General features: G+C 39.5%; 1 protein-coding gene and 1 long non-coding RNA gene across 8 annotated transcripts in view; one reads left to right on the forward strand and one right to left on the reverse strand.

The window, feature by feature from the left end:
- Positions 1-4,970, forward strand: part of FRMPD4 (FERM and PDZ domain containing 4) — a 412,160-nt gene extending 407,190 nt beyond the window's left edge. For 6 of the 7 annotated variants that reach the window (XM_029999016.1, XM_029999017.2, XM_029999018.1 and 3 more), the window contains exons 16-17: positions 129-1,400; positions 2,622-4,970. In XM_029999016.1, coding sequence (XP_029854876.1) covers positions 129-1,400; positions 2,622-3,973 — 2,624 coding nt within the window. In that variant the 3' untranslated portion in view covers positions 3,974-4,970. Of the gene's footprint in view, positions 1-128; positions 1,401-2,616 lie in introns of all 7 variants that reach the window. The other variant, XM_029999023.1, reaches the window with a different exon arrangement.
- Positions 4,971-22,988: 18,018 nt separating this feature from the next.
- LOC115334566 lies at positions 22,989-24,392 on the reverse strand. Its single transcript, XR_003921159.2, has 2 exons — positions 23,952-24,392; positions 22,989-23,422 (listed from the first exon to the last, which is right to left on the reverse strand). It is a non-coding gene; the product is annotated as an uncharacterized LOC115334566 (long non-coding RNA).
- Positions 24,393-26,944: the final 2,552 nt, after the last annotated feature.

Genomic DNA, 26,944 nt, shown 5'->3' on the forward strand with positions numbered 1-26,944 from the left:
CTGTGCAATAAAGTCAGAGTATTCTTACAAAGCATATTTTTGTCTCTAACACACCCCCTTTGCTTGTCACTTATCCAGGTGCTTCAGCTGCTGTCATTTAATTGACTCTTATTTTTTGTGGCTTGCAGGTGTAGCTATCCTGCGAGCATATAGCCCTGAGTCATCTTCAGATTCTGGCAATGAAACAAATTCCTCTGAAATGACTGAAAGCTCTGAACTAGCCGCAGCACAGAAACAGTCAGAAAACACTGCACGTATGTTTTTGACCACAAGCGAAGGCTACCAACCCCTTGTGGAAGAGCAGACTGAATTTCCCATCGCTAAGAATCAGGCTGGAGGGCCAGGCATGAAGCCCTCACAGCCTTTGGCTGGTCGTCAGGCTGCAGAGCTACAGTCAAAAGTTGTGCCTTCAAAGCAGATTCTTCATTCGGATAACATGGAAATGGAGCCAGAGACCATGGAAACAAAATCTGTCACTGATTATTTTAGCAAATTGCACATGGGATCCTTGGTATATTCTTGCACTAGTAAAAGGAAAAATAAGATGACAGACAGCGAAGTAAAAGCACCCTCTGATGGCAATGCTACTGTGAAAAAACAACAGGGAACTAAAAAAGCAGAGCCTGATGAAGATCTAAAAGCTAAATTTGGAACTCTTTCAGCAAGAGACAGTCAACGCCTAAGCACTTTTAATGTGGAGAGAACTGCCTTTCGCCAAAGATGGTATGCTGCCGATGATGGGGCAGCAGATAAGCCAAGCCCAGAAACAGTGAACGGGAAGACTTTTCCAAGAGTTCCTGTCCTTGGTAAAACAGAAACTGACTGTAAGGATGAAGTAGATCCTGAGGTGGATCAGGATGATACCTCAGGGCTTAGCCAAGGTGAAAACTTTCTGTCAGATATGACTCCCGTGTCTTCAGCCAAAGACCTAAACGACGCAGAAGATACCGATTTATCTGCAGATGACCATCCTTCAAAGCTTCCAGAAGCTGAGCAGAGTGTGGCTAGACTTTGTGAATATCACTTGGCTAAGCGGATGTCATCTCTGCAAAGTGAAGGCCATTTCTCACTGCAAAGCTCTCAGTGCTCTTCAGTGGATGCAGGATGCAGCACAGGCAGTAGCACGTGTGCTACCCCCGTTGAATCTCCTCTTTGTACCTCTGATGTTAAGCACATTATCTCTGACCCGTCAATGAAGGGCATTGCCTATATTCCAGCAGATGAAAGAGCTGCCATGCTTCCAAACCATGGAACGACATACAAGGACCTGCACCAGCAGCCTGAAGCCGTGTGTCACAGAATGACAGTGCCTGTCGTGCATTCAGCAATTAATGCTGAACCACTGTTCGGCACTTTGAGGGAAGGATGTCATCGGATCCCCAAGATAAAAGAAACTACAGGTACAGCAGTAATAAAGCGTTTCTTATGTTTGCTTTTAAAGCTACATGTTACCGTTGAGGACTAGGTGAGACATTTGCATTATCTTTACCTGAAACTACAACATCAAGCTGTAGCAGGCGGTGGGATTAGACCTTCAGCGTATCTATTCATTTTACTTGTACGCATTGAGATATTATTATGAGCTGCTTACAAAGATCAGTTTTTATAAAAAATCTCTCATTCCAGTTAAAAATATTTGGGGGGACACTGATGGAGAGGCCTCTCTTCCACTCTTTGGAAGCCTCTCCAAAATCCATAGTCACTTGAGTTCCAGGATACTTGTTAGGTTATAAGATGACTTCACAAGGTATATTAATGTAGGAGAGAAAAACCTGTGATTCATTTATTATGTATCTTAAATGCTATTTTAACAGATTGTCAAAAACATGCCAGTATGAATAAAAGGCTCTAAATGTAAGGATGTGAAAATGTCACTACCTTCTTAAGCATATATTTACCTCACCAGCTGACAGTAGGTGTTTCCTTAAGGAATAATTTACATATAGAACCATTACTGCATTTTTAAGTTCCAATTTCAAGAGATTTTATGAACTTACTGTTATAAAAAAAATGCAGCGTTATTCAGAGATAGAATTAGAAGTTCTTTCAGTTAGGTTTTAAATGTTTCCCTCTTCCTGGGTTGCAACCCACATGTAGCAGTAGTGTGTGAGTGCATGAAAATCCAGAAGTGGAACAGACTAGGAGCTAGAATGAGAAATGTTATTTCTCTGCCAAAAAAACCACATAACCAAACCAAAATTACCATGAATGCATCTTTCCTTACCCTCTCAGGTGTAGTTAAAGAAGGTATTTTAATCTGAAAATAATCATCTAATTAGTTAATAGAAAACATGCAGTCCATATGTTGGGGGAGATTTAGGATGTTTTATAGATGATTTTCTCTTCCTTTTTTTAAATAAGTCTGCTGTAGTGGAATGAACAAATAACTATTCATAAGTTATAATTTGTTGATAGATTTTAAGAGTCATCTTAATGAAATACAAAAGACACAAGGAACTAGCAATGAATTTTTTGTGAAATATTTTGAGGAATGGAGACCACTGGGAAATACCGGGAATCCATTTGTCCTGACTGTTAAAGATATTTAAAAGTTCAGTCTCTGAATATTATCAGGGTGATGCTTAATTATTCTGTCTGCTCTTCTACTACCCCTAGTGTAGCTTTCACAGAGCCTGAAAAGGGAAGACAAGGAGGCATGCCTACAGCTTTTCCTAGACAGCCTCTAGCTGACTCCATCATGCTATCATCCATGCTATCAGAATCAAAGGTGCCAAGTCAAAATCAAGACTCTTGTGACATTCCCAAAGTAAATCAGGCTTGTGGGGCAACAGTTAGTTTACGGCCATATGACATGATAGGAGGAAGCCTCAGGATGCCGCACAACAGGAAAGTGCTGAGACGCAGCAGCAGCATCATTGGAGGATCTGCAGGCATTGAGATGCTGTTTGAAAAGAAGGCAGCCGCAGCCAGCTTGAAATGCCTGGACACCACCCGAAGGGACGAATCCAAATCGGAGAGAAGGGTGGAACTCCCCCTGGGCAAAAAGCTGTCAAAAAGTTATTCCCAGAGTTGTGTGTACGTCAGCACTGATAGGAAGGACAGTAAGAGGTGTTCGGGCACAGGCGCCAGTCAGAAGGACTCCAAGCCGTGTCGAACGTTGCCCTTGCGGAAGCTGGACACCAGTGCCTGGAGGTGTCGTGGCCCCTTTAGCTATTGTTTCCTAAGCAGAGGAAACGATGACAACGATGATGAAGATGACCGAGACAGCCATCAGCTCTCACATCTCTTCGAGCCGCAAATCCCGTGTGAGCTCGCAGAACCAGTTGGTCAGTTGTTTTCCAGTGAAAATGAGCAGAAAGTCTTGGAGTCCCCGAAAGCTGCTGAGCCCCCACAAGATGAGGCAGTCAACGCGCATGAGAAGAGCAGTGCTGACATCCAAGGTGGCCAAATTGATGTGAATCTCAACGATGTGGCCTTCGATGCACGAATCACGCGAATAAATGTGATGAAGGAGAAGACGTATGCAATGCCTGATGGATTTATTGCAGCACAAAAGGATGCCAATGAGCTACTCTCACTGGTCCGAGCAAGTATGGGCAAGCGAGAAGATTTACATCCAGAAACATATGACCTTAAACTTTCTAAGTACAAACAACTGTTATCTATGGAATCGAGACAGTTGGGAAGTGCCTGCAGGAAAATGGCCATGGCTGATAAAAGCCCTGAGGAAATGCTTTTAGCTATGACTTCCAGCTTTCAAGTACTCTGTTGTTTAACAGAAGCCTGCATGCGTTTAGTTAAAGTCATGAACTCTGAAACACAGCAGCAGGAAATTATAGCTAAGATAGACGAGGTTGTAATAAACTACATTTGTCTTCTGAAGGCTGCAGAAGCAGTGTCAGGCAAGACCTCCAGTGATCCTAGCATTAAACTCTTGGCTCGACATTCGACTACCATGGCCGCTATTGTAAGCACACTAACACGTTCTCTTAAAATGCTTTTAAACAAATAAAATACAAAAGTCACTTCATAATCTACCTTTGCAAAGCCATACATAAAAAACTTTTATTTACTGTATGTGTATGAACTAATGTAACAAACTCAGCTTTCTCTGTATATTTTGTTATTTTATATAAAATAGGTAAGAGATTAAAAAAAAAGTTAAAATACTGAACACTGACAAAAGTAATGACCAGATCTGTCCTTCCGTTTATACAAAAACAAAAGCCAAAAAAACCCTCTCCCTAAGACCAGAAAAACAAACAGAAAAAATCCCATATAGGAGCAAATTGATGTTTGGCTATTTTTCATATAGTCAAATTTATGGTTGTATGAAGTGAACTTTTAAAGCCTGTTATGTCAATGAAGTTGTTTTCTGTTTCATCCAAGTTTTCACTTGGAGAATGCTCCATGTTTAGAAATGAGAAATTAAATCATAATGTATATAACACAATATTTAATGTTTTAAAATTATAATTTTTAAGCATTGAAAATAGCAAAAAGACATTTAAAATCCAAGAGACTATTATAACTTACTAGAGAATATATATATAATAAATGACTCTTTTGTTCATATGGCCTGAATTACCTGATTCTTCTTTTCTAGGAAATTCTGTATTTAAAAAAAAAAAAAAAAAATACCAACTTCAGTGGGTATCTGATGTGTTGAACATTAGTGTTGGCATTTTAGATAGTGAAGGTAACTGTGGAAGACTGAGGACACAGAAACCAGAGTGGTGGTTGTGGTCTCTCTGAAATGAAAGGTTGATGCCATACTGGTCAGACCAGAAGGTATAGGGCAGGTCTACACACTCCTTTCCCTGGTTAAATGAGAGAGAGACGACGGTCAGGAAATTCCTATGCTGTTTACTGTTTCATCATATAACTATGGTGCATCTGAACAACATGAACTGCATCTATTTTGTTAAATATTTTATACTTCATATTTTATGATTCTGAATGTTTAACTGTAAATAAGTTAGAAATAAAATGAAGTTTTCAGAATACAATAAATATCTCTGAAATATTTCCAGCTAGAGACAGTTTTTCTCTGAGTGATGACAAAGGCAATTTGTGAATAATCTCTCCCATCTGAACCTTTCTGGAGAATATTTTGTAGTCTTGTGTTTCACCTCTCAGTGTCACCTGGCACATAGGCTTTCACAAGAGCATCTGTTAAACTTTTCAGTCACCAAGGAGCAGCAGCCCTTGTGGAAAGTGCAGAATACCATTTTCCAAACTGATGTAGGTAACTTTCATCTGTTCCTCATAATGTCACATGCAAAGAGTACAACCGCTCTGTTTTGAAAACTTAGCCGTTCAGTTGAAGCACGTGTGAAGCTTTCTGTGCCGAACTAGAAAGACTAAACCAACAAAATTAAGTTTTTGCCAAGGAAATACTTTCTTGCATAAAGTGATGCACTTCACTATGAAACCAAGACGTCCTTTTCCCTCCCACTGCAGAGAAACATCTTCAGAAACACGGTATCAGAAGCTTAATCTGTTGTCCGTAGGAGAAAAAATCTGAGACCAGTTCACTTAGCACGTGGACCCACTCTTGAGGGCAGCTCAGAGGTAGGCTGAGGCTGAATTACGCTGGGTTGTGGGTGACCACAGCCCGTCCCAAGCGGTGCTCACACTCGGGGCTCTCATTCCGGCAGCCCTGAGAGCGGGGCTGCGCGCGCTGCTCTTGCTGCAAGTACCAGTGAAATTCTTTCGGTGGTTTTTGAGTATTTCGTACTGGGGAAAAACAAGCTGAATTGTTGTACTGGTACGTATTCCTTGACTGCTTTGTGAGTTTATGTAAAAATGTCATCAGTGATTTGGAAATGCTAAGTTTCAAAAATACATTTAGGATTGTCACAACTAAGCATCGACATAGATCATAGGGATGTGGCACTTTTCAGGGTTGCTAGTCCAATCCTTTCCATTCCACTCCATTTCATAAATTGATCTAATTTTATTTCAAAGGTAAGTAGATTTTTGTTGTCCTTACTGTTTAAGAACTTTTCTGATTGTAAACTTGCTCATTTTGCTCCCTAAATTTAACTATGATCTTTTTTTTGTGGCGATATGTTTTAGGTTTAAGTAGTGGGTATTTTTCCTCTTCTTTTTAATACGTTTTCACAGAATCATAGATTGATTTGGGTTGTAAGGGACCTCTGGATTTCATCTAGTGCAATCCCAGCTCAAAACAGGTCTAATCAGATCAGGTTGCTCAGGACTGTTTCAGGTTGAGTATTGGACACCCTCCAAGGATGGAGATCCCACAGCCTCTCTGGGCACCTGTTTGACAATCCTTATGGTTAAAAAAATAAAAATTCTTTTTGGCTAATCAGAATTTTCCATGTTCCAACAATATCCATTGCCTTTCATTGTTTCACTGTGCACCCTTCAGAAGAGTCAAGCTCTGTCTTCTCTGGTATCCTTCCATCAGGTAGCTTGTAGGATGCAATAAAGTCTCCCCTGAACCTTCTCTCCTCCAGGCTGAATAAAACCAGTTCCTTCAGCCTTTCTTCATATATTGTGTGCTCCAGCCCCTGACCAGAACGGTGACCCTCCACTGGACTCGATGGTGTGACTTCATAAACTACCACCATGTTCCTGGCTCAGTTTTGGTGAACAGGATCATCTAGCCAAGCTCTCCAAGTCACCTCTCAGAAGGCACCTTCCCTTTCCCCCAGGGTTTCAGATATCCCCATCCGGTACCATGGGAACGTCTTTTTCCTAATCTTTCCATACAGAATTATATGCAGGCTTCTAAATGCTGTCTTCTGAGGACTTTGTACAGTGGCACAGCTGCTGGAAATAATTTGTCTGCGGTCTCCTAGAATCACATGTATTCACAGGCTAATTAGCTTGGTGGCTCATGATCATCCTTTGTCAGTAAGTATTTTCATCTTTCTTCTGCTTGCCCTGTCCAGCTAAGGAGATCCCTGGATGATGATAGAGATAACTGTTAGTAATTCTAAATCATATGACCTTGTGCATCAGTTGCTACTGAATTATGGCCTATTTCTGTTAACCTTAAGCATTAAGGTGTCCTTGTCTTCCTGTGTGGTATCCTAATAGATTCCAGCATTAATTGTATGTCTCAACTTTATCAAGAAATGTCATCAGTATGTACCTAATTCTTGCACTAAGTCAGTAAAGAAATACTAAATAAGATACTTTTGTCTGGAATATACTATACTTTTATAAATTTTTATATATACACTGTATGTTTAATGATTTTTTTAACTTGACAAAATGACAGGCATCTTCATGTTTAAGTCCCTGAGTTCAGGCTATTTTCTAAAATAAAATTTGGCAAAGTTTGCCATTTTGCAATTAAGAAACAAAGCTGCATGCCTACATTTCTTTTCCTTCTCCATCAGTCCATGATCACTGGAAGATCCAGAATGATCCATGATGTCCTCACTGCTCACCAGAGTTGTGAAATACTCCCTCTTACACTAGGACTTTATTTGAGGCTGAGAAATGGGCTCATGAGTAACTTGGTCACTTACACAATTTATATTTAAGAGAGACTCTATGACTGCACTGAAATCCAGTTAAAGTTAGTAGTATTTTATCAGGGATTAATTTGGCTCAATAGGATATAACCGTAGAATTGTAGCAGCGGATGTTAAAAGCCAGAGCCTCATTGCACTAAGCACGGAACTGGTACAAACTGAAAACTCGGTTCATGTCACAAGTAGCTTACAGCTGAGCGTGTGGCACTGACATTAACCAGTCTTTACAACTTGCCACTCAAAGTTCAGGAGTAGCTGTTCCGCACAAAAAGAAAGTGATCACAGGCTTCCACTGCGCTACCAGTGGAACAGCCCTACTGTGTTTTGAGACCTAGATTTGGCCGAAGCAATAGAAAGCATGAGGCACTCGCCCTTAAAAAATAAAATAAAATAAAATAAACAAAATAAAATAGTAATTACATTTTCTTGTAGGTGTTCTCAAGATGAAATCTGAAATTTTCTGTCAGTGCTGATGGAATTTGGGAGACGCTGATGAGTGAAAATTCATGAGACTTGATAACAACACTTCCTTTGGAGACTTTGAAGCAATGGGTTCTGGGGAGAGAAAATTTAGGCTCACAAGATCTGGGAGTGAATCTCTGATTTCATAAGGGAAAAAATAAAAGGCAAACTAACCTAGCAGTCTGTTGTACTATAGTAAATGTAAACCTTTCAGTGTTGATTTTGAAGTGCACTTCTATTCTGAAAAGAGACTGTACTATTAATGGCACATTTTTATGCAATAGGCCATATGTAGTTGCCTTTTAATGTTCATTTTGTCATTCTGAAAAAATAATTATTTATTCTGAGCCTGCAGATTTAAAGAAGAGTAAAAAGGAATGTGTTACATCTCCCGCTCCACTAAGAAAATCTTCGAATTTTTTTTTTTTTTTAAGTGGTTGTCCCATTGCACTGGGTTTATATGGACCTTATTGCTCAGGTTTGGGGGATGTTTGCTCTTTATGGTACCTGCACTTGCAACCATCTTCTCTTATTCTCAGCATGTTATATTTGACAGATATTACCTGGAGCTATTTCAGTTTTTCACAACAGCCAACCAAGTTATTTCTTGTTCATTTAATCTTCATCAGCGTCTTCTTTCAGGATTACCTTTTTGCCTTGTCTGATCAGTGAGATTTGAATTATATCTTGTCACCTGTCTAAGAGATGCCTTTACTGCCTCAGAATAAGGCATGCTGCTGTGTGATCCCTTTGCCATACTGTTAAAAGTGGAATAGGAGGGCATCAGGAGCTTAGCTAATAGCCTAAGAAGCCACAAAAGCCTCTTTTAATCTGTGAAGCTAAAATGCTAATAATGGCCAAGTTGGAATGCTTGCCACCATCCTTGGCACTGGGGGAGGCTTTCCTTCTGACACAACCAGAAATGGTTGTCCTAAGACTTGTGCTCAAGGAGGCATTTCCACCTAACCTTTCCATCACAATAAGATAAAGGCAGGACCTCTTGATCTAAGTGACCAAGGGCTTACTGCATAGACAAAGTCCCTAAATCATGCTGTTCCTTGAAGTATGAGAGCTTTCTCTTGTGGTGGCAGCATCGAGGCAATTTCCACTGGGGAATGACACTTAAATTTTCTCCACCTTTTCGAGAAGTAGCATTAGATGTGTTCCCTCTGGGTTTGACTGTCTGAGCAACAGGATCAAACGGGGACTGGCCAAAGGACTAGAAGCTTCACATCAGTATTGTGGAGTTCCACTTCATCTGAACTGCATGCAAGACTTTCCATCATATCTACAGGTGTTCACTCAAGTGAGGACTTCACCACACAACTATCCTTTTTTAAACTTGTTAACCTGGAGAGGGTGTGCATAGGTTTTCTTTCTCTCTTCCAGAATTTGATTAGCCCTTGGCAGAGGGTCACACAGAACTAGACTCATTTATTAGTAGTTCATCTCCCAGGCCCTCCCCAACTTTCTCAGAAAGTCTGTCTGAGCTCTACCAGTGGATCTGTCAGGAATAGATTGATGTATCAGTTGATACAGATCAGTTTGTGTCCCAATACACTAATTTCACTCTCTTGAACACTCGTTCATGTGTCTTCAACACTTTCATGAGAGTAGGTCAGTGATCAGGCTGTCTCTTGGACAATTGCCTGACAGTGTGGTTAAAGCACATCCTCCAGGCCCTGTGTCCCAGTTTCAGTCAAGGTAAGGCAGGACGAAGGATGCCCACTGAAGCGGTGGGGCAGAATTTTAATATCAAGGCCTCCTCTCTTTCTCAAAGAGACTTCTGCTCCTGCTCCCGTACCTGTTATTGCAGAACGTGGGCTGTTTGGCTCATCTCGGTCTTGAAATGCTTTTCTCCATGCTGCAGGTACAGGAATGCTCTCTTTTCCAGCACTCATATTTCTCTCTTGTCAGAGACAGCCTTATAAGTAATGGAAGGGAATACGTGTTATTAACTAGGTTAGGCTTTTAGATTGATGTGTTTGTTGGTCTTCCTACCCTTCCCATCAGTTCAGACTGTTCCAGGTTACCTGCTCAAATTGAAGCAGTCTGGTCCTTTGTCGTAAGTTCCTTACCCTTCCTGAAGTCAATTTAACATCTGTCTCAGCCTTGAACTTTAAGATTATTGAGATCTTTCCCTCTGCCAGGCAAGTGAGTTATGGGAATTTGAATTTGGTGTTCCACGTTCTCATGGATTCTCCTTCTCCGAAAAGGCGGCTTTCTTTTTTGTCGTCTTCTCTGTTAGAAAAATGAGAGAAATTCATACCTCTGTGGTTCCTTCTTTGACCTTATTTTTCAAAGACAGACCTTCTCTTAAGAGGCAGCCATCATTTTTGCTGAAGGTGGTGTCTTAACATCACTTTGATTTATTTATGTTTTCCTTCACGTTCCTCTATGCTTCTGAGAAACATGCCTTATTTTGTATCTTTAATAGCAAAAGATCTCCCTTTATATTTGTAGTCCAGATTTTCTCAGAACATACAGACTGTGTATATCTCTTGACAGATCCAGTGGTTATCTAGATGGATGGTTGGTGTTTCAGTATTTGCTATAAAACGTAGGAATTGATACTTCCAACTGAGTATACAGCTTCTGTGAGACCGTTGAGTTACTGAACTGCTATATATCTACCATTCTTTCCCCAGGCACTGTGCCACATCTGATGAGCTGCCTCAAGAGCTGCCACAGCACTTGGTAGAGTCAATCTAGAAGTGCTGTTTGCATGAGGGACATCAAGAACCTATGCTAGATAATTTATGGCAGGTAATTGTATGAAGTCACACAGTGTGAACAAACACATGGATATTAATTTGAGAGTGAAAAAAAAAAAAAGATATCCTGAGCTCTATTAACAGGGTTTCCTTCAGTGTTTTAGATGGTGTCTCTGTGGCTGAGAAAGAATTAAAATGGTTTATGGCATGCTATGTTTTTTATGCTGTTGTGCCAAAGGTGATGACAACAGTGTGAATACATCCTCCATGGTTACTGCAAAAGGAAAATCTCTGCAGTCTGCAGTGATAAGGTGTAGGTGTACCCTCAGAACAGATGTATTTATAGACCATGCATCCTAAAGAAGACTAATTACTGGTAAGTTATATTTCTTTCTTGAAGGCCAATCTCTATTCTCTATTCCACCTGTGAATTACCATTAAAGGATAATGGGACAGCAGTCTGTATCAACAAAGATGGAATTAAGCTTATAATAATAAACAGTATTACTGTTGTTTATTGCTGTAAGCAAAGGGCCAAAAGAAGATAGTTGCCTCTAATACAGAATTTGCAGAGAACTGGTAACAACAAATATAAAAAACATTTTTATATCGTGATTTCATACAGGATACACTGAGATATTACACAGTGGTTTTTACAGTGTTTTTCAAGTTGCTCTTCAGAGAGGAAAGATGTTTTCTAAATCCTTTTTGGCAGTGCATTGCAAGATTCCTCCATATTGCTTATGCCTTTCAAATGACAGTAAATGTCATCAATAGCTTTATCCTTGAATGCGTTCTTTTTCATGTGCTAAACTGTAAGTTTGTATGTAGGACAGGTTTGAAAGTGATGTATTTAAATATTAATGGTGACAACGTGAAGGCTTCAGCCAGTGCTCCAGGCTTTGGTTTCAGTAGAAGTGTTGAGTTCCTTAATATAAATTAGGAGGTCTTTCAGTGTCCATGGAAGGACGTGATCTTGGCGCTACCTCATGGGATCCCCATTTTCCAAATGGCCAGGACTGGTTTTGCTGAAAGAGATGCCAAAGGATCCAGTTTTACTTTGATTCTTCTATTGCCCATGAAGTGGCCACAGATGCAGCTGATGATCTCGTCTGTCCCTGAGCCATCAATGCAGAGGTCATGGATGCTTGAAGAATTTCCTGGTCTGTAGTTTTGCTGAGACTGATCATCCTGTCATCCTCTCTGCAGCTTCTGATACCTGCTGAATCTTCATGGATGGCCCAAAGAACTGGCAGCCTTCAGAAAGAACAGCCCCAACGTCAAACTTTTCGTAGTACATAAACCCATGCCACCTTCTCCAGCTTATCGTCAGATGCTTTCTGCAGTAAGAGCAGGAAACTGCTTGTGCTCCCTCTCTTAGTTCTAGTCCAAAGTCAGCATGTTTCAGTGGAAAGCTTTCCAGCCCCATTGAATACTTATTTTAGGCCTCGTGCTACAGGTCAGTTCTACAAGCAAATAAATTATAGGCACAAATGTAGTACAGCTAATTGTACAGCTGACTTGCTCCTTAATAATGCTGAACCATCACTGCCCGAAGCAGCCAGATGTACCTTATAATTTAGTCTAGTTTCAACAAACGTAATGTTTCTGAAACATAGTTACCTACGCAGGACACTACTTGGATTAGACACTTAGATACAAGCTATTTATCATACTAAATTTTGGCTTTTTATAACTGTGATTTAAATTTTCTTTCATACATTGCAGATAATTTATTTATTTATAAATTTAATTCTTCTTGGTTTACACTTTTTTTTTTCACCAGACCTTGTTATTTCCTATTTTATTCCTCCCTTCTTTCATTAGTAACCTTTTTACACTTGAAAATCATGTCTTAAAAACAGGTCTATTGGGTGTTTCTCATCAAGGATGCTTCACAGGGTTTTGCTTTTAAAAGTAGTTCCTGTCTTCTAAAAAGAAAAATGTTTACTGCAGCATCTTCTCTTTAAATCACTGAAACAGAATATTAAAAAGAAAATCTTTAAATGTATGGAAGAACCACGAGAGCAAGGCAGCAATGCATTCCTTGAGGAGTCAGGAAGGATAAGTATTCACCAGAACAAACAAGGGCATGTCTTTCAGCTGCTTCATTTGTGCACTGATTGGACTTCAGGTAAAATATAGTGTCTGGAAAAAAAAAAAAAAAACAGCCTTTGCCTTGGAGATATTTCTGTGGAGATTCCTGCCAGCATGCCCTCCAGGAGGGGAAAGGTGCATCTGGTGGAAAGGTTCAGGGACCTCCACCGAAACTCGGAGAACGTCGTGAGGAGCCTTGGACAAGTGAAGTGTCTCTGTGGAGGCAGCCTGCTCAGCCCACATGGCTCTGCTTGTGGCATGAAGGTAAGATTGCAAATTAAATCCTTTTTCACATTTTATAAAGTAATTTCCAATACTGCTATTCTTCCTCCTGACTGAACTTCTCCTGCCAGTCTTACTGATTTTTAAAAAAAAGAATAGTTTTGAATGTTTTTTCTCTCTCTTGCTGTACAAAAGACCCACATAAATGAGTAAATTAACTACTGGATGGTGAAAAGAAAACTGATTCTGCACAAAGGTTTGTGTTGCATGTAAAACAATACATCAGTACAGTCAGTATAGGTTTGAGGGCTCCTATAACAATTGTAGTATTATGAGTAAAATTTGTTAAAAGAAATTTAATTTTGTGTAACAGAGTTACCCACTGGCAACTTATTTAAACAACATCTGAAGATTTTTTTTTTTTTTTGCTAATATTTTAAGCTTTATTTTTCCTTCCCTGCTTATTCTGAAATTCAGGAAAATGCAGTTTTCTTTGCAAAGCTTGTTGAAAAGGAATCTCATTTAAAATTACATTATTCTTCCTGAATGTCCTTATTTGTACTTCGCAAGTTAAACATGAATACCTTGGGAGTCTGTTTCTTTGCAGAGTAATTTGCACCATTTATATCTCTTATGTCCATAGGACATTTGGATTGAAAGGTGCCGCCTTCTCACTGAGTCTAGTTGTGTTTTCTAGGTGCAGACAGGCAGCATCAAGACCCATCTTAAAATCACTTGGGGTTTTGATGGTCCTTCTTTGTAGAAGGCTGTTCCAGAACATCACTTATGTAAGGTTTAGGGACCTGGTTTTAATTTCTAACCAAAGCCTAGGAAAAAAGGCTAGTTCTAACACTATATTTTTGATTTAAGCAGTTCTGACACTGGTGCTTGTACATCAAATTCCAGATGAGATCTGACCCATCTTTATATAGTGGTATTATTACTTCTCTACATATGGAAAATTTCTTGTCTGGCACATGACAGGATCCCATTTGCTTTTCGTGCCTGAAGCGTGCTGGTGGCTTAGAGTCATTCTGTGAATTGCTAGTGTGCTCAGTTCTTTCTCCTCAGTCAATTAAAACTGATGAAGTCCTAAGTTGCAGTGGGCCTTTTTTCTGTCCCCAGGGTAGAATTCATCTTGTTTGACTTTAGTTGTCTAGATGCTGGGTATCAGGTATAAATCACCTAAACACTCTACAGTCAGTGTGGGAAGAGGAAGAGGCATCTCCAGAGGCGCAAAGATGGCTGGGATAAATCACCTCCTGTATGTGGTTTTTTCTCTCTTTCTGTTGACAATATAGAGAGCCTAGACAACCAGCTCAGCCTCAGTGATGAATATAGGGAGATGAGGATCCCTCCCCATTTGTCTTCACACTGTGCTGTTTTGAATTTTAATTCATGTCAATTAGTATTTGTCAAGGTCATCTGCTCTTCACTTTTGCTAGTGACATCTGATCATCACCGAATTGATGATGCCTCCCATCTTTGAGTCAACAAAGTGCTTTAAAAGGCATGACGCACATTGTTTCTCCAGAAGAAATGCATTCAAATCAAGTGGTGTGCAGCTATTTCCAGTATCTGTTTGAGGATGTTAGTTAGCCAGTTAGACGACATATCCCAGCTTTTCAGACCTTTTCCTTGTCTAGTTGTTTGCCTTATTCATACTTGCATTTCTTAATGTTTTGCTTACAAAGTTTTAATATGCTGTGAGAATTTATAGGAAAGTTTTGCCAAAGTTAATGTGACTGGAGAAATACGTGTGGTCACTTTTCATATTTTTCATACCGAGTAATTCCGAACTTGGTTTCTTTTGTTTGATCTTTCTGCCAATTTAAGACTGAACAGAATATGAATTCCACCAAAGGTGCTTAAGAATGAAGCTACAGCTCAATTTAGCAGTTAACAGTAAGGAACAGTTCCAGAACTAGTAATATTAAAGGTTTTCTTTGAGTTGCTAGGGCTGAGGATTGTGTGCTTAAATGCATTCAAGGTTCTTGAATCAAAATTTCTTTTACTGGATAATTAGTGGAATACAGTTAGTGAAACAGGAAAATTTAGGATTCATTTGAACAACTGGAGATGTTTCTATTAGAGATGCTCAAATGTGAGCTAGTCATGCTGGGGTCCCTTCAAACTGGAGAGAAGTAGGCACTACTAGATGCTACTCGCATCACTTGAAAGTAGAGATCAAAAACAGGTAAGTGGATTCACAGCTTGGAAATGCCCGTTTCTCGTGATGAATTATTAAGGGAGTCTGAGATAGCCAGCTCAGATGTTCATGCTTGCCTTGTAGATGTTTAAAGTTGTATGTTCTTAATGCCAGCAAATGAAAGAACTCAGCTGGGAAATTATAAAGGTATTGAAATTTATTGATTCAGAAGGTCTATGAAGCTCTCTACATTTTTCTCTTTTTGACATCTATCATTATTTTCATAGTGTTTTCCCATCCTACTTTTATGTCATGGTATCCCATTAGCCCTCTGAAAAGCATAATCAAGCCAGTAGAGGACAGCATGGACGAATAACTTAGACACTACTCCACAACTTGTTGTTGATTTTATTTTGTCACCGTCACGCCTGTACTCATTCGGGTTGGGATGTACCAGCCTTCCGAGTCTCTCTGAGTGAGCCCCAGCACTGTCTGCCAGAGCTCCTTGTACACGTACAACACGCTGCCGCCCTAAGCACTGCGTACGGTCAGTGCTGGAGATAATTGAGCTTTGGTAGCCTGAAAAGGAGTGTTTAGGTTCTGTATAAATCTCAATATTTTATTTAGCACCAAACTTAATTAGGAGTGATTAACAGCACTTCATAATTGCTCACAGTTTAACAATAGATCTTTCTGAATCCTCATTAGTATTGGTATAGAAATTACATAAATTGTATTTTGCAAAAATTAGCGTCGGCAGGATTCCTAACTACATCTTTGCTCATATTTCTAAATCCCAGATCAAGTAAATTGCAGATCAGTATTAGTAAACAATACCTGTAATAAATAGTAGAAAAAAGACAGATGGAGAATGTGAAACATTATTTCAGGAATAATGTCGTAGATTTAAATGAGAAGTCAAAAGACTGTTTCCCTTTTCTTAGGCAAATGCCATGTTTTTTTCTTAGAACATATGTTGATCATTTGGCAGACATTCACAAAACCTTTGCGTAGTTCTTACATTCTGATTCAAAGGCTGAGGTTTTGTACAGATGAATCTCACAATCTCAGATGGGCCATTTTACAGGATTGTAACAGCTGTTTGTTTACATTTATTATTCAGGATGCACATCAATTTCTATGAAACTACTCACGTTGCATATTCACAGGTTTCATTAAATCTCTTTCTCAGTTCAAAATGGCCAACTATGGTGTCTACCTGAAGGTTAAACTTTTTTAAAAGCTGTGAGTTTGTTGACAAAGAGCAAAGTACATTTTGATGGTTTTAAAATATTCTGCCAGCACTTCAGAAAAGAACTACATCAAAAGCAATCCAGACACATTCAATCTTTACTTTGGATATGCATCATCAGTGATGTCAGTGGGACTCTAGTAAAACAGTTGTTAATTAACTTATGTCCCTTCTTTTGGCGCTGCAGAATAAAAGCACAAAATGTTGTAGGAGCAACCTGAAGAGCAAACATTAGTTTGTTTGTTTCTTTATTAATAATTTATCTAGAAATGTTAAAGATATTTTAAAGTTATCAAATTCTCCCAGCCTGCAGCAACATTTCTAGGACTGGACCCCATCAGTCTTGCTCCATCCAGATCATTACGATACAAGAGTTACTGTAAGGCTTGCTCCTGCAAACACTTCTCAACCTAGCACGAGTTCAGTTTTGGCTGGCAGCTGAGAGTGATGGTGTCCTTTTGAATTATACCTTTGCAATCAGGAGAGAGCCTGCAAACCTGAAATGAAATTAATTTGAATTAATTTGAATTGAAGTTGTTTTATGAGCTCTCCTGCTAATAGACAATCAGAACATAACGGTGGTTCTTATGCAAAGATCAGAAAGTAAAATAGACCCCCCAAAAAACCCTAAATCTCCTTATTATTCATTTCAAATTTGGAAGAAACCTGTATGGAATAAACATTGAAAAATAGGTGTTATTTCAACATCCTTAATTTATTAAGGCCAATATCTTTGTCTGTGGATAATTGTTCCTTTAATTTAAAACAATGGCCACCACTTGCCTATTTCGATTTCCCCATCTGCTCATTTCACTTAGTGAAAATTGTTGAAGTGTCGACACTGAGATTTGTTTTACATCAGGAAAAAACAGAGGCTTTTTGAACTTCTTGTGTTCTTCAAGGGGAAAACTATGGAGAATGCTGTGAGCCATCCTAGACACAGCAACGTCAAACTTCTTTAACAGGGAAAAGAGTAGAATCCCATTCTGCACAGCCATATCTGGTAACTACCTTCTTCATGTATCTTTTCTTTCTCTATGTCCTGCTCCGTATACCACTGACATCCTAGTGCCTGTGCACTGAGCAAGAGCGCTGTGGAAATCATGCATATGGGAAAGGGCAACATAAATTTTGCAGAGGCAGGCAGATTTAATTTTGAAATATCCTAACTTTTGAGTGCTTGACTTAGGACCTTTCCTGATTTTTTAAATTATTTTTTAAGCGCTTTTCTAAAGTTAAAAAACCCCATCAAAACTCTTTACATGCTGTATTGATATTCACACAGGTTTTGTTCCTGCTCCTCCTGGATAGCTGTTCTGCAACCTCACTCCTTCCATAGCTAGAAACTTCATTTTTATTTCCGGATTAACATAATACTCATCTTAGTTGCAGCTGGGGCCTTTTAAACAGTTTTCTAACAACCTCTGATAGCATCTTTCCACTTCACATAGAGTCAGGTTCCCTCTGGTTTTCTGTAGCTAAATTCAACAAGCTCTTTTACCATTGTGATATAGGAGATTCTTCAGAATCTACTTAACCAGGCCATTGATACTCATCTATCTCTACTGACAGTGCCTCATATGTGCATAATATGATCTCATTTACATTTTTCAGTATCAGCATCAGTAGCTCCTAATCATTCTGGCATTGATTAGTGCCAGCAGTTAAGGTTCTTACCATTATCTGTTGACACTACACATTTATCCCACTTCTGTTACTTCTAGTCCTTAAGGACACCTCATTTTTCCTAAATTTTATCCTGATCTTCCTCTCTAAAAAAAACCCAAACCAAACAAAACAGGAGAAAAACCCCAACAAAATAACACTGCTATAAAAAGTTGTGGAATCCATATTAAGTAAGTCAGAAGTAAGTTCAGTTAGTGTAAAGGATTGAAGAGTGAAAATGTCACTTAATGAAAAGTTTTGAAGAGTTACAATTGAGATCCATGTTTCTCAGCACAGCTATATCACTGAATGGGCAATATTGTTTAATTTAGCTGACCAAGATATTTTTACACTTTTCTAAACTTCTTTTGAAAACACTGGAGACTTGCAGTAGAATAAAAGAAAGAAAAGACAGGGAAAAGTAACAATCAATATAATTTTCTACTGTGAAAATGGGGCACAGAATTCCCCTGTTGAAAGCAATGCTCATAAAAAGCAATGGATGTCACAGGAGGTTCTCTCCCAGTCACGAGGTCATCACTCGAAATACGTATGCGGCAGACTAACAGGTATTATGTCTTCTGAACCCCATGAAGGAGAGCAATGCAGGAGCTCAAGCCATAGGGCCATACTCCTCTAATATCTGAGATGCAGGGTCACACCATCACTCAGGTCGGAAGGTCAAGTTGCTCTGGGACCACCTGATTTTTTAGTATCTCTAAGGACGAAGATTTCACAGCCTCTCTGGGCAACCTGTTTCAGTGTTGGACCACCCCGAGATGAAGTAGGTTTTCCTGTCTCTAGTCAGAATTCCCCATGTTCCAGCTTGTATCTCTTGCTTCTCCTCCTATCATTGTGCACCTCTGAAAAGAGTCGGGCTCCACCGTCTCCATAACCTCCCAGTAGGTGGTTGGAGAGAGCAGCAATATCCCTCTGTCTTTTCTTCAGGCTGAACCAGCCCAGTTCTCTCAGCCTCTCCCCTTGCACCATGTGTGCCGTCCCTCTGACCGTCCTGGTGGCTCTCTGCTGGGTGCGATCCAGTGTGTCAGTGTCCTTCTTGTACTGGGGAGCTCAGAGCTGGGCACAGCACCCCAGAAGGGGTCTCAGGAGTGCTGAGCAGAGGAGGAGGGAAACGCTTGCCTTGGCTTGCTGGCCACACTCTTGCTAATGCAGCCCGGGATGGTGTTCACGTTCAACTCGTCGTGTACCAGCACCCTGTTTGCTACAAAGCTGTCTTCCAGCCAGTTGTCCCCTGGTCCGTACCGACACCTGGGGCTATCCCTCCCCAGATCCAGGGCTTTGCCTCTGTACGGGACCCCAGAGTGAATCTGCTGCTCTTAGCCCAGAGGTGCTGTTGTGCCCGAAAGCCCAGCGCTTTCACGTATCCTTGTAGAACAGTTCACAGAGTACCTGAGCACTTTTAGTCAACAGCCTGGTTAATATTTGTAGCCAATGTTCACGGGTACATTCTAACTTTTTGTATCATTTTTCAGTTTTGGCTTGGAAGGTTTTATCTGGAAGATTTTATCTTGGAAGATTTTATTTAAGACTGAGTCTTAAATTAAGACTGGGCTGAACTTCCAGAATGTCTCATCAGACTGTAGAAAAGATCTTATTATAAGGGACAGGCATCTGGAGCTGTGCGAAGTCAGAGCAGATGTCTTGCAATTATCTTAAATTCAGCGTGCCTTTAACAAGAGGCATGCCAAACAGCTGTGCTAGGTCAAATGAGAAAGTCACATAACCATAGATGAAAGTTGTCATGAGAGTAATATTGATAGTATTTTTAAGCTGGAGATATTTCTGTTTCACAAATGGCAAAGAAACAGAACAATGAAACCCAGAAACCAAAACCCATCAGACACACATGAATAGCTTTCAGGCTATTTCAATGCTTCAAAGGAAAACAAAGGTGCAGAGTTTAGGCAGTTCTCAAAGAATTGGACTTTGCGCGAACTGTGTTGAAGCCCAGTTGAGCAAGCAGAGATAGAGAAGGAATGGTGGCATAGATTAGAAGATACCTGAAATCCGAAGGAGAGAGTTCCCAGAGGAAGTGGAAAAAGAAGACTAGCATTGTACCAGCAAAGAAAGCTGTTGTCGCCTTTCATTCTTAAAAATAGCACAGACTAGGAGCCTCAGTGAGTGTGCCAGTCCTGGCAAAGCAGAAGTACTGAATACAAAGATGACTTTTTTCAAGCAGATGAAACATTGGTAAAGCTCAAAAGTGGGGAAAAGCAGACAAACCCAAAAAGTAGGATGAGAGGTTCAGACTTGAGGATGAGGACTCAGTGCCATTGGAACTTCTTGCAGCATTAAACTGTGTGGCCCATCCAAGTAGAACAGCCCATTTTCCAAGCAGGATGGGAAAGAAAGCGACTAGAACTTATTCCAGAATTACATGAAAACTCATGCCGCTTTTTCATTAAAAGGTGTGAACTAAGGCTAGGGGGTGGGTAGAGGCAGGGACAGTCAATGTGTTCAGATTGAAGGGTCTAGGGAACTTCAAGATCCCTGCTGTAGTACTGCAGTGTCACCAGCAAGCATGGGCTGCTGAATGGTGATTCTCAGAAAAAAGTATCTTTGAAGAGAGGCAATACTTTTTTTTTCTTTCTTCTTATTAAAAGGTTTCTGATTTCACCAGGAGAAATCAAGTTAATTTACAGTAATATTGAGCTTTTAATTTGATTTTCATAGCCAAACTCTTAGTTTTAGTTCTCTTATACATTAAACACCTGACCAAGTGGAATTGGGAAGAGACTGTGTGTGACAATTCTACGCAAGAAAAATAAAACTCTCTTACAGTCATGCATTTAAGCAAGGCATGTGTCGAAGCATTAAATGAAAAATTTGTTTTCTTTTTGCCTGCTAGATCAGGTAATGTGAAAGTTAGATAGCTTCTTATTACAGTCAGTCTACTATCTTTAGATTTCAATTGCGGGGGGGGGGGGGGGGGGGGAGAAACACTGCAGTTGTTTAGAAATATTTTTAATACAACTTCAAGTCTTCCAGAAGTGAAAGCAGCAATCAAAGTGAAATCAAATGTTAGAGTACAGACATTTTTCTCTTTTCTGCACTTTTATTGAGAGAAGAGAAGAAAGGAAATGGAAATGGGAACAAAGAATGAAAGATAATACAAAGTATAAAATGATCAATAGAAAAAACAGAAAGAAATAAATTTTCTTGTACCCAACTTGAAATATTCTATACTCTTTACTGTAAAAATGGATAGATATTTGTGTGGATTTCCAAAGTGCATGTGTGTGCATATAGTTGCAAATAAGTTTTTCCAAGACTGTGATTTCAAAGGTGTGCTATTCTGCAGTCTCAGTATTTGTGTAGGTCCATTAGACTAAAGAAGGGAGGGAGAAGGAGAAGGAAACAAACACTTCAATGGGAAGTAAAAAGAAAAGTTGATTCTTTACTTAAATATTTGTTTCACTGCTGCCATGCTAGATTAGACCTACCTGGTTCACAGCAAGGGAAACCATTTAAGCTCTCGTTATTATTTTCTCTATATGCAGCTCGCCCTAATGGATTGCTGCAATATCACTCTCTGACCTCAAAAGATAGACCTCAAAAGATAAAAACCCCGTCAGGTCAGTAAAAGAATTTTTCAAGTCACAGTACATGGCAAAGAAATATTTATAGATGAAAAATTTGTAAATTTAGTTTTGTCAAGACTTTTTATTATAGAAGGAAAATTCACTTAAACTGGCAAATACATCTTACCTCTGCTATTTTCAGGTTTGATACTTAAATCATGACATGGCTTTTAACAAAAAGCACACAGAAACTAAGTAATGTTTTTAAATTCTTTTCATTTTAGTTATGAAAAAAAAATCTCTGGTGATAAAAGATTAGAAGATAGAGATTATGTTCTTAAAAGACTCAAAAACATGGAGTTAAATTGTGGTGCCACTTTCAATTGTCTTTTCTCATTCCACATTGTCTAAAGCTACCCAGGAAAAGTAGATGCTGGCCCAGGTTGAAGAGGTTATCACGTAAGCAGCAGCATCTGCACTTGTTAGATGTATTTTGTGGCTTTATTGAGATCTCTTCAGTATGTACAAAGTGTGAGGGAGAACCACTGATCATTCTGGAATATATCCTAATGAATTTTGAAACAAATACTCATTTCTGTTTCTTCTATGCAAACACTCAATCAATATTTGATAACTGTATTGACAGCCTGGTATTTTTAGTGCCTTGGTTACATTAGAGTAGTCTTGTCTCAGCCTGTCACCTTAAGCTTTTCAATTATTTTCAGAGTGTCAGATAAGCTTGACTGAAAGACTTAATCTTTTTGTTCCTGTATTCATTAAAGATGGCATCAAAATCAATCCTTCATTAAGATCTGTTGAACAAGACCAATGCTGCTAGAGAACTGTAACGCTACGTCTCTATCCAGTGTGAATCAAATGCTTAATGGGACTATCTTCTGATTGCTAGTGTCTCCTTATTAGCAAATGTATTAAAGGAAAATTAATCTTAGTAGGCCCTTATCAGGTTAAACAAGCACATCAGAAGGCCATTACGGGGCATGTATATCTTTCTTCCAAGAGCTAGAACAATCAAGGGAAAAAGCACAGAAATCACTTAAGGAAAATCCTAGAAATAATATTGTGCATATTGTGCATGCAAATTATCAGTGATGGATAGATCTGAACTTCCTCAAAGCTCATAGCTCTTCAGAAACAGATTTTAGCATCTGTTTCATATCAGCGTAAATGGAGATGAAGTGGAAAGCAAATACTTAATATGACCCTCTGAATCTCACAATAAAATACAAAAGTTTGGTACAGATTATTTTCACTGAATTTACGTTTGATAATGTGGGATGAACTGACTCTGCTTATTCATTTTGTTACTTATTCTACTGCCACTTCTGGACCAGAAAAGCCTCATTCTAAATTCATAGATGCATCTTTTGGCACAGTGAAAGGCAAGGAGAGTTGGTTGTTGCATCTGTTTATTTTCAGACAGAACTCCAACTACGATGTTTTTGCATTAATACTCAAGATGGCATTTATCAGACAAATACTAATCATTCCACCTTCACTTTATAGGCAACAGAAAAACAAGGGGCAATTCTGCAACAGAATTCCTCTCAGCCTAATGAAGATATCTAAAAGAAGCCAGATTATTTGTGCCCAAGAAGAGCTGGGGTTTTTCTCCACTGAAAATGGAGCTGTGTAGGGGGTCAGGGAGGCTAGCGCAATTATAGAAGTCTAGTTTGTAAATGCGTAAATGTTGATGAGGTGGATCCTACCACTGATCACGGTTTGCTTCTCATTTGCAGGAATTTCTTTGCTTTATGGCCCAGCTTTATTTGAATGGGCACATCTTGAAATCTTTGGCTGCAGCCCAGGATTTGGAAAATTCCGATCTAGGAAGACAGGGAAAAATCTTATATTACATTTAACAGCAGCAATTTTACTGGATTACTTTAAAAGGAGAGAAAGCATAAACATCAAACAAAAGAAAACAAGGAAGCAGGATTCACGTGTAAAGTTTTCTGTGTTGTTACAGGCCGTTATACACGTGTTACTTCCAGTGTTCAGCTTATATTACATATTTGAGGTCAAGTCCTGAGGTTATGCAGACTTAAATATAGCTAGATGCAACCCCTGAATACTTCTACTGACTTCAAGAACTCGATGTAATCCCCTGACTTTAGTGCCTCACCTCTTTCAGTTCTCATTTTTCTAGCAGCATTTCAGCTCCTATTTTTAAGTGCCCTGGCCTAAGTTCCTAAGGCCCATTTCAGTAGAAAATCACTAAGTACTCTCCAGCCCATTCTTTAATATTTTAGTCAGAAGCAGCACCCATCATTAGCTATGCTGAACACATCCTCACAGGTCTTTATGAGTGAAAGTTGTGACAAAAACCCCCACTCTTGGCTTTCCAGCCATTACCTCTCTGTCAGACACAGCCCAGCATTGTCCTGCTCCACTCACTGCCAGCGTGCTCATGGAAACATTTCGTGTCAGCGTTGGTAATATCTTGCTCACCAAACCTCATTTAGCGCGAACATCAGCAGCTTTGTCACGCAACTGTTTGCCTCTGCCAAGCCCCACTCTACCACGCTTGCTCTCCCTGAACGTTCCTCTTCAGCCGTATCATCTCAGTTAGGTGGAGGGCATTTGTCTAAGTCCAGACTTTGCAGGTGGAGGAGCTTTGCTGCTTTGGTTAGTTCAGCTCTTTAGATGTATCTACCAGTGGAAAAATATTTCTGTCCACTCCGTCCTGCGGGGCTGCTATTCAGAGCCCTATACTTTGAGTGGCCTGCCCCAATCTGTGCTCTCTGATAGGTGTGAAGATCGGGAACCACCGAGAATAAAAGTGGTAGTATATGCGCAGCCCCAAGGAAAGAAAAAAAACAACCAACCAATGAATTTCATTAACTCCCACTTAAATGAAAGCACAGAGAAACATGATCTTCAGGGTGTGCCCTAAAAGTTCAACATAATAGGAGTAACCATTTTAAAAATGGCATTTGAGAGTCAATTCCAGTCAGAGAAAAAATGTCCTTTTTAAACATGCAGAAGCTGAACACCTTTGCTAATATTGACTGGTATTGCAAAAGGAGAGACACGGATGGTCAGAAAAACTGGCCCTAAATGCATTTCTAGGTCAAGAGCAACATCCTAAATTCTGTTTGCAAAGTCCCAGGTAGCCAAGGAAAACTGTGGAGCCCCAATGTCACCAAGACAGTTACCTAATGTCCCCTAATTAGGAGGATGACAGAGTTTGCATCGGCTCCCTTGATCCACGATTTTGAGGGACACCCTGAAGGAGAACAGTCTAGAGACTGTATACAAAAGTGTTGAAACCACCTGGCTAGAAAAGGCAATTGTCCTGGTTACTATTGCTACCATCTGTATTTCGTAACAGCTGAAGGTCACCAACTGGGAACTGAATTAACAAGAAAAAAAAAAACCAACCAAACAAACCTCAAACACATAACCCTTCAAAAAGGAAGATCTTACTCTTGTCATATCCTCTGGTTGCTAGCTTGATTGGGCAGGACAGCCCTACTTCAGCAAATTTGTTCATATCCTAATATAAGAGAATGTGTACAGAAAGTCATTGTAAGAAGCAAGAGATTTAGAACAGGGGTCCTGAGCACCAGGCCCCAGGTTTCTTATCACTCTCATAAGGTCTTCCTGGTGGTTGATCTGGGAGTGAGAAACAACTGTCCTTCGGAAAAACTCAACAAGAAAAATGTTGACCCCTCTGCTGCAGCTGCAGGCAAGTTACCGCCATCTCACCAAAGTTATTGAAAGTCGGGCGTGCATTTTACAGCATCAACAGAGGCAGAAAGCACAGAGCCCAGGCCCTTCGGAAACTCTGCTATGGTTACAGAAGTGCAGGACTTCACCTTTAATCTCTATCTGCTTTTAAGCGTGCCTCCAGCAAGGCATGTACCGTGTCATATCTGAAGTTTGAAAAGCTGCTGAGAATCCTGTTATGAGGTTTTCATAAACTCATTTGAAATTCAAATTTAAATTGAATAACTGGTTTAGGAAAAAAATCATTATTCTGTGGTGCATTGTGTGGCAATAACTATGTGACAAATTTCAAGTTACAAAGTGTAAACATTTTTGCTTGAGAACTCTTAGAAAGTGCTCATATTTTCTAACAGTGAAAGTGTTTCTTTTACCACCATCTGACTTGGAACCAGTTAATGGAATTTGTTCAACACATTCTGGGTAAAAATTGGATCTGAGCAGATACCAAACTCTAAAAGTGCATCTCTCGTAACCTAGAGGTAGTCCTGAAACAGGTTCTTTCACAATCTGCCCTCCAGCTTTCTCCAACCAGGTCAAATGTTAATTATTTTAAAGCTGCGCAGTGGCATACAAGGGAAGGGAGCAAGTGTGTGCAAATGGCAGCAGCTTGTTACCTGAGATACTAGGATGGGAAGCCAAACCCTCGAATATTGTTGGTGTTCGTTCCTGATTTTGCCACTGACTGATTGTATGATTTTGAATAACTCATTTAAACATAACAAATTAGAAAGCTTTTAAGGATTTAAGGATTTTAAGGATTGATAGGTAAAGGCTTTTAATAATCCTTTGATGGAAATGTTCAGTCAGTGCATGCACATCCAAAGTGAAGACTCATCAGGGATTTGGCAATGCCAGATGAGATGCATGTGAGGGAAAGCAATGCTAAATAAATAGTTCTGCAACCAATACACATTCAGTTATGCTGGATTATTTCCTCATTCTAGAAAGCCAACCTTTTATTACAAAACTACAACATATAAGTGATGTCATTTTATTTCCTGAAAATTCCCTTCAAGTTCCAAGAAAGAAAAACTATTTGTGTAGTGAAAATGGATGTGGGAAAAATGCTTTATTCTGGAGAGACATTTTAAGCAATGGGAAAGAAAAGGGGTCGAATGATTTTCTTCTAGTTGCGTTTAATTTCCCACAGAATACTTTGTAGACAAATGACTGGGGCCATAACCTTAATTGTTCAAAACTATTAAGCAAATTAATCTGTGAATTTACTTAGAAGTACATCAGGTTCTCTCTTACAGTACTGGGCTTTGAAAGTTCACAGTAGGTTTCACATGAGAAGCATGAGACTGGTGCTGGCAGTCAGTTTATTTGCTTAGGTTGGGACAGGAGCAAGAAGAGAAACACTGCAAATGTTTACTCTGCATAAAATAATTTAATCACATCCATTAAGTCTGTGAGACTGGATCAAATCACAGACACCTGTAGTGTTGGTGAATTGCTAGTTATTCTCTGCAAAATTATGGGGAAACATTAATGACTAACACTTTATTAATTCTGTTAATTTAATAATTAAAGAAAATTTAAAGGTCAATAAGAATTACTGCCTGTAACACCTAGAGGGAAATTAGATTTAAATTGTTTTGTGTGATTCATGCTTC

Source organism: Aquila chrysaetos, chromosome 23 (genome assembly GCF_900496995.4).
Source record: "Aquila chrysaetos chrysaetos chromosome 23, bAquChr1.4, whole genome shotgun sequence".
In the NCBI taxonomy this organism is placed as follows: Eukaryota; Metazoa; Chordata; class Aves; order Accipitriformes; family Accipitridae; genus Aquila; species Aquila chrysaetos.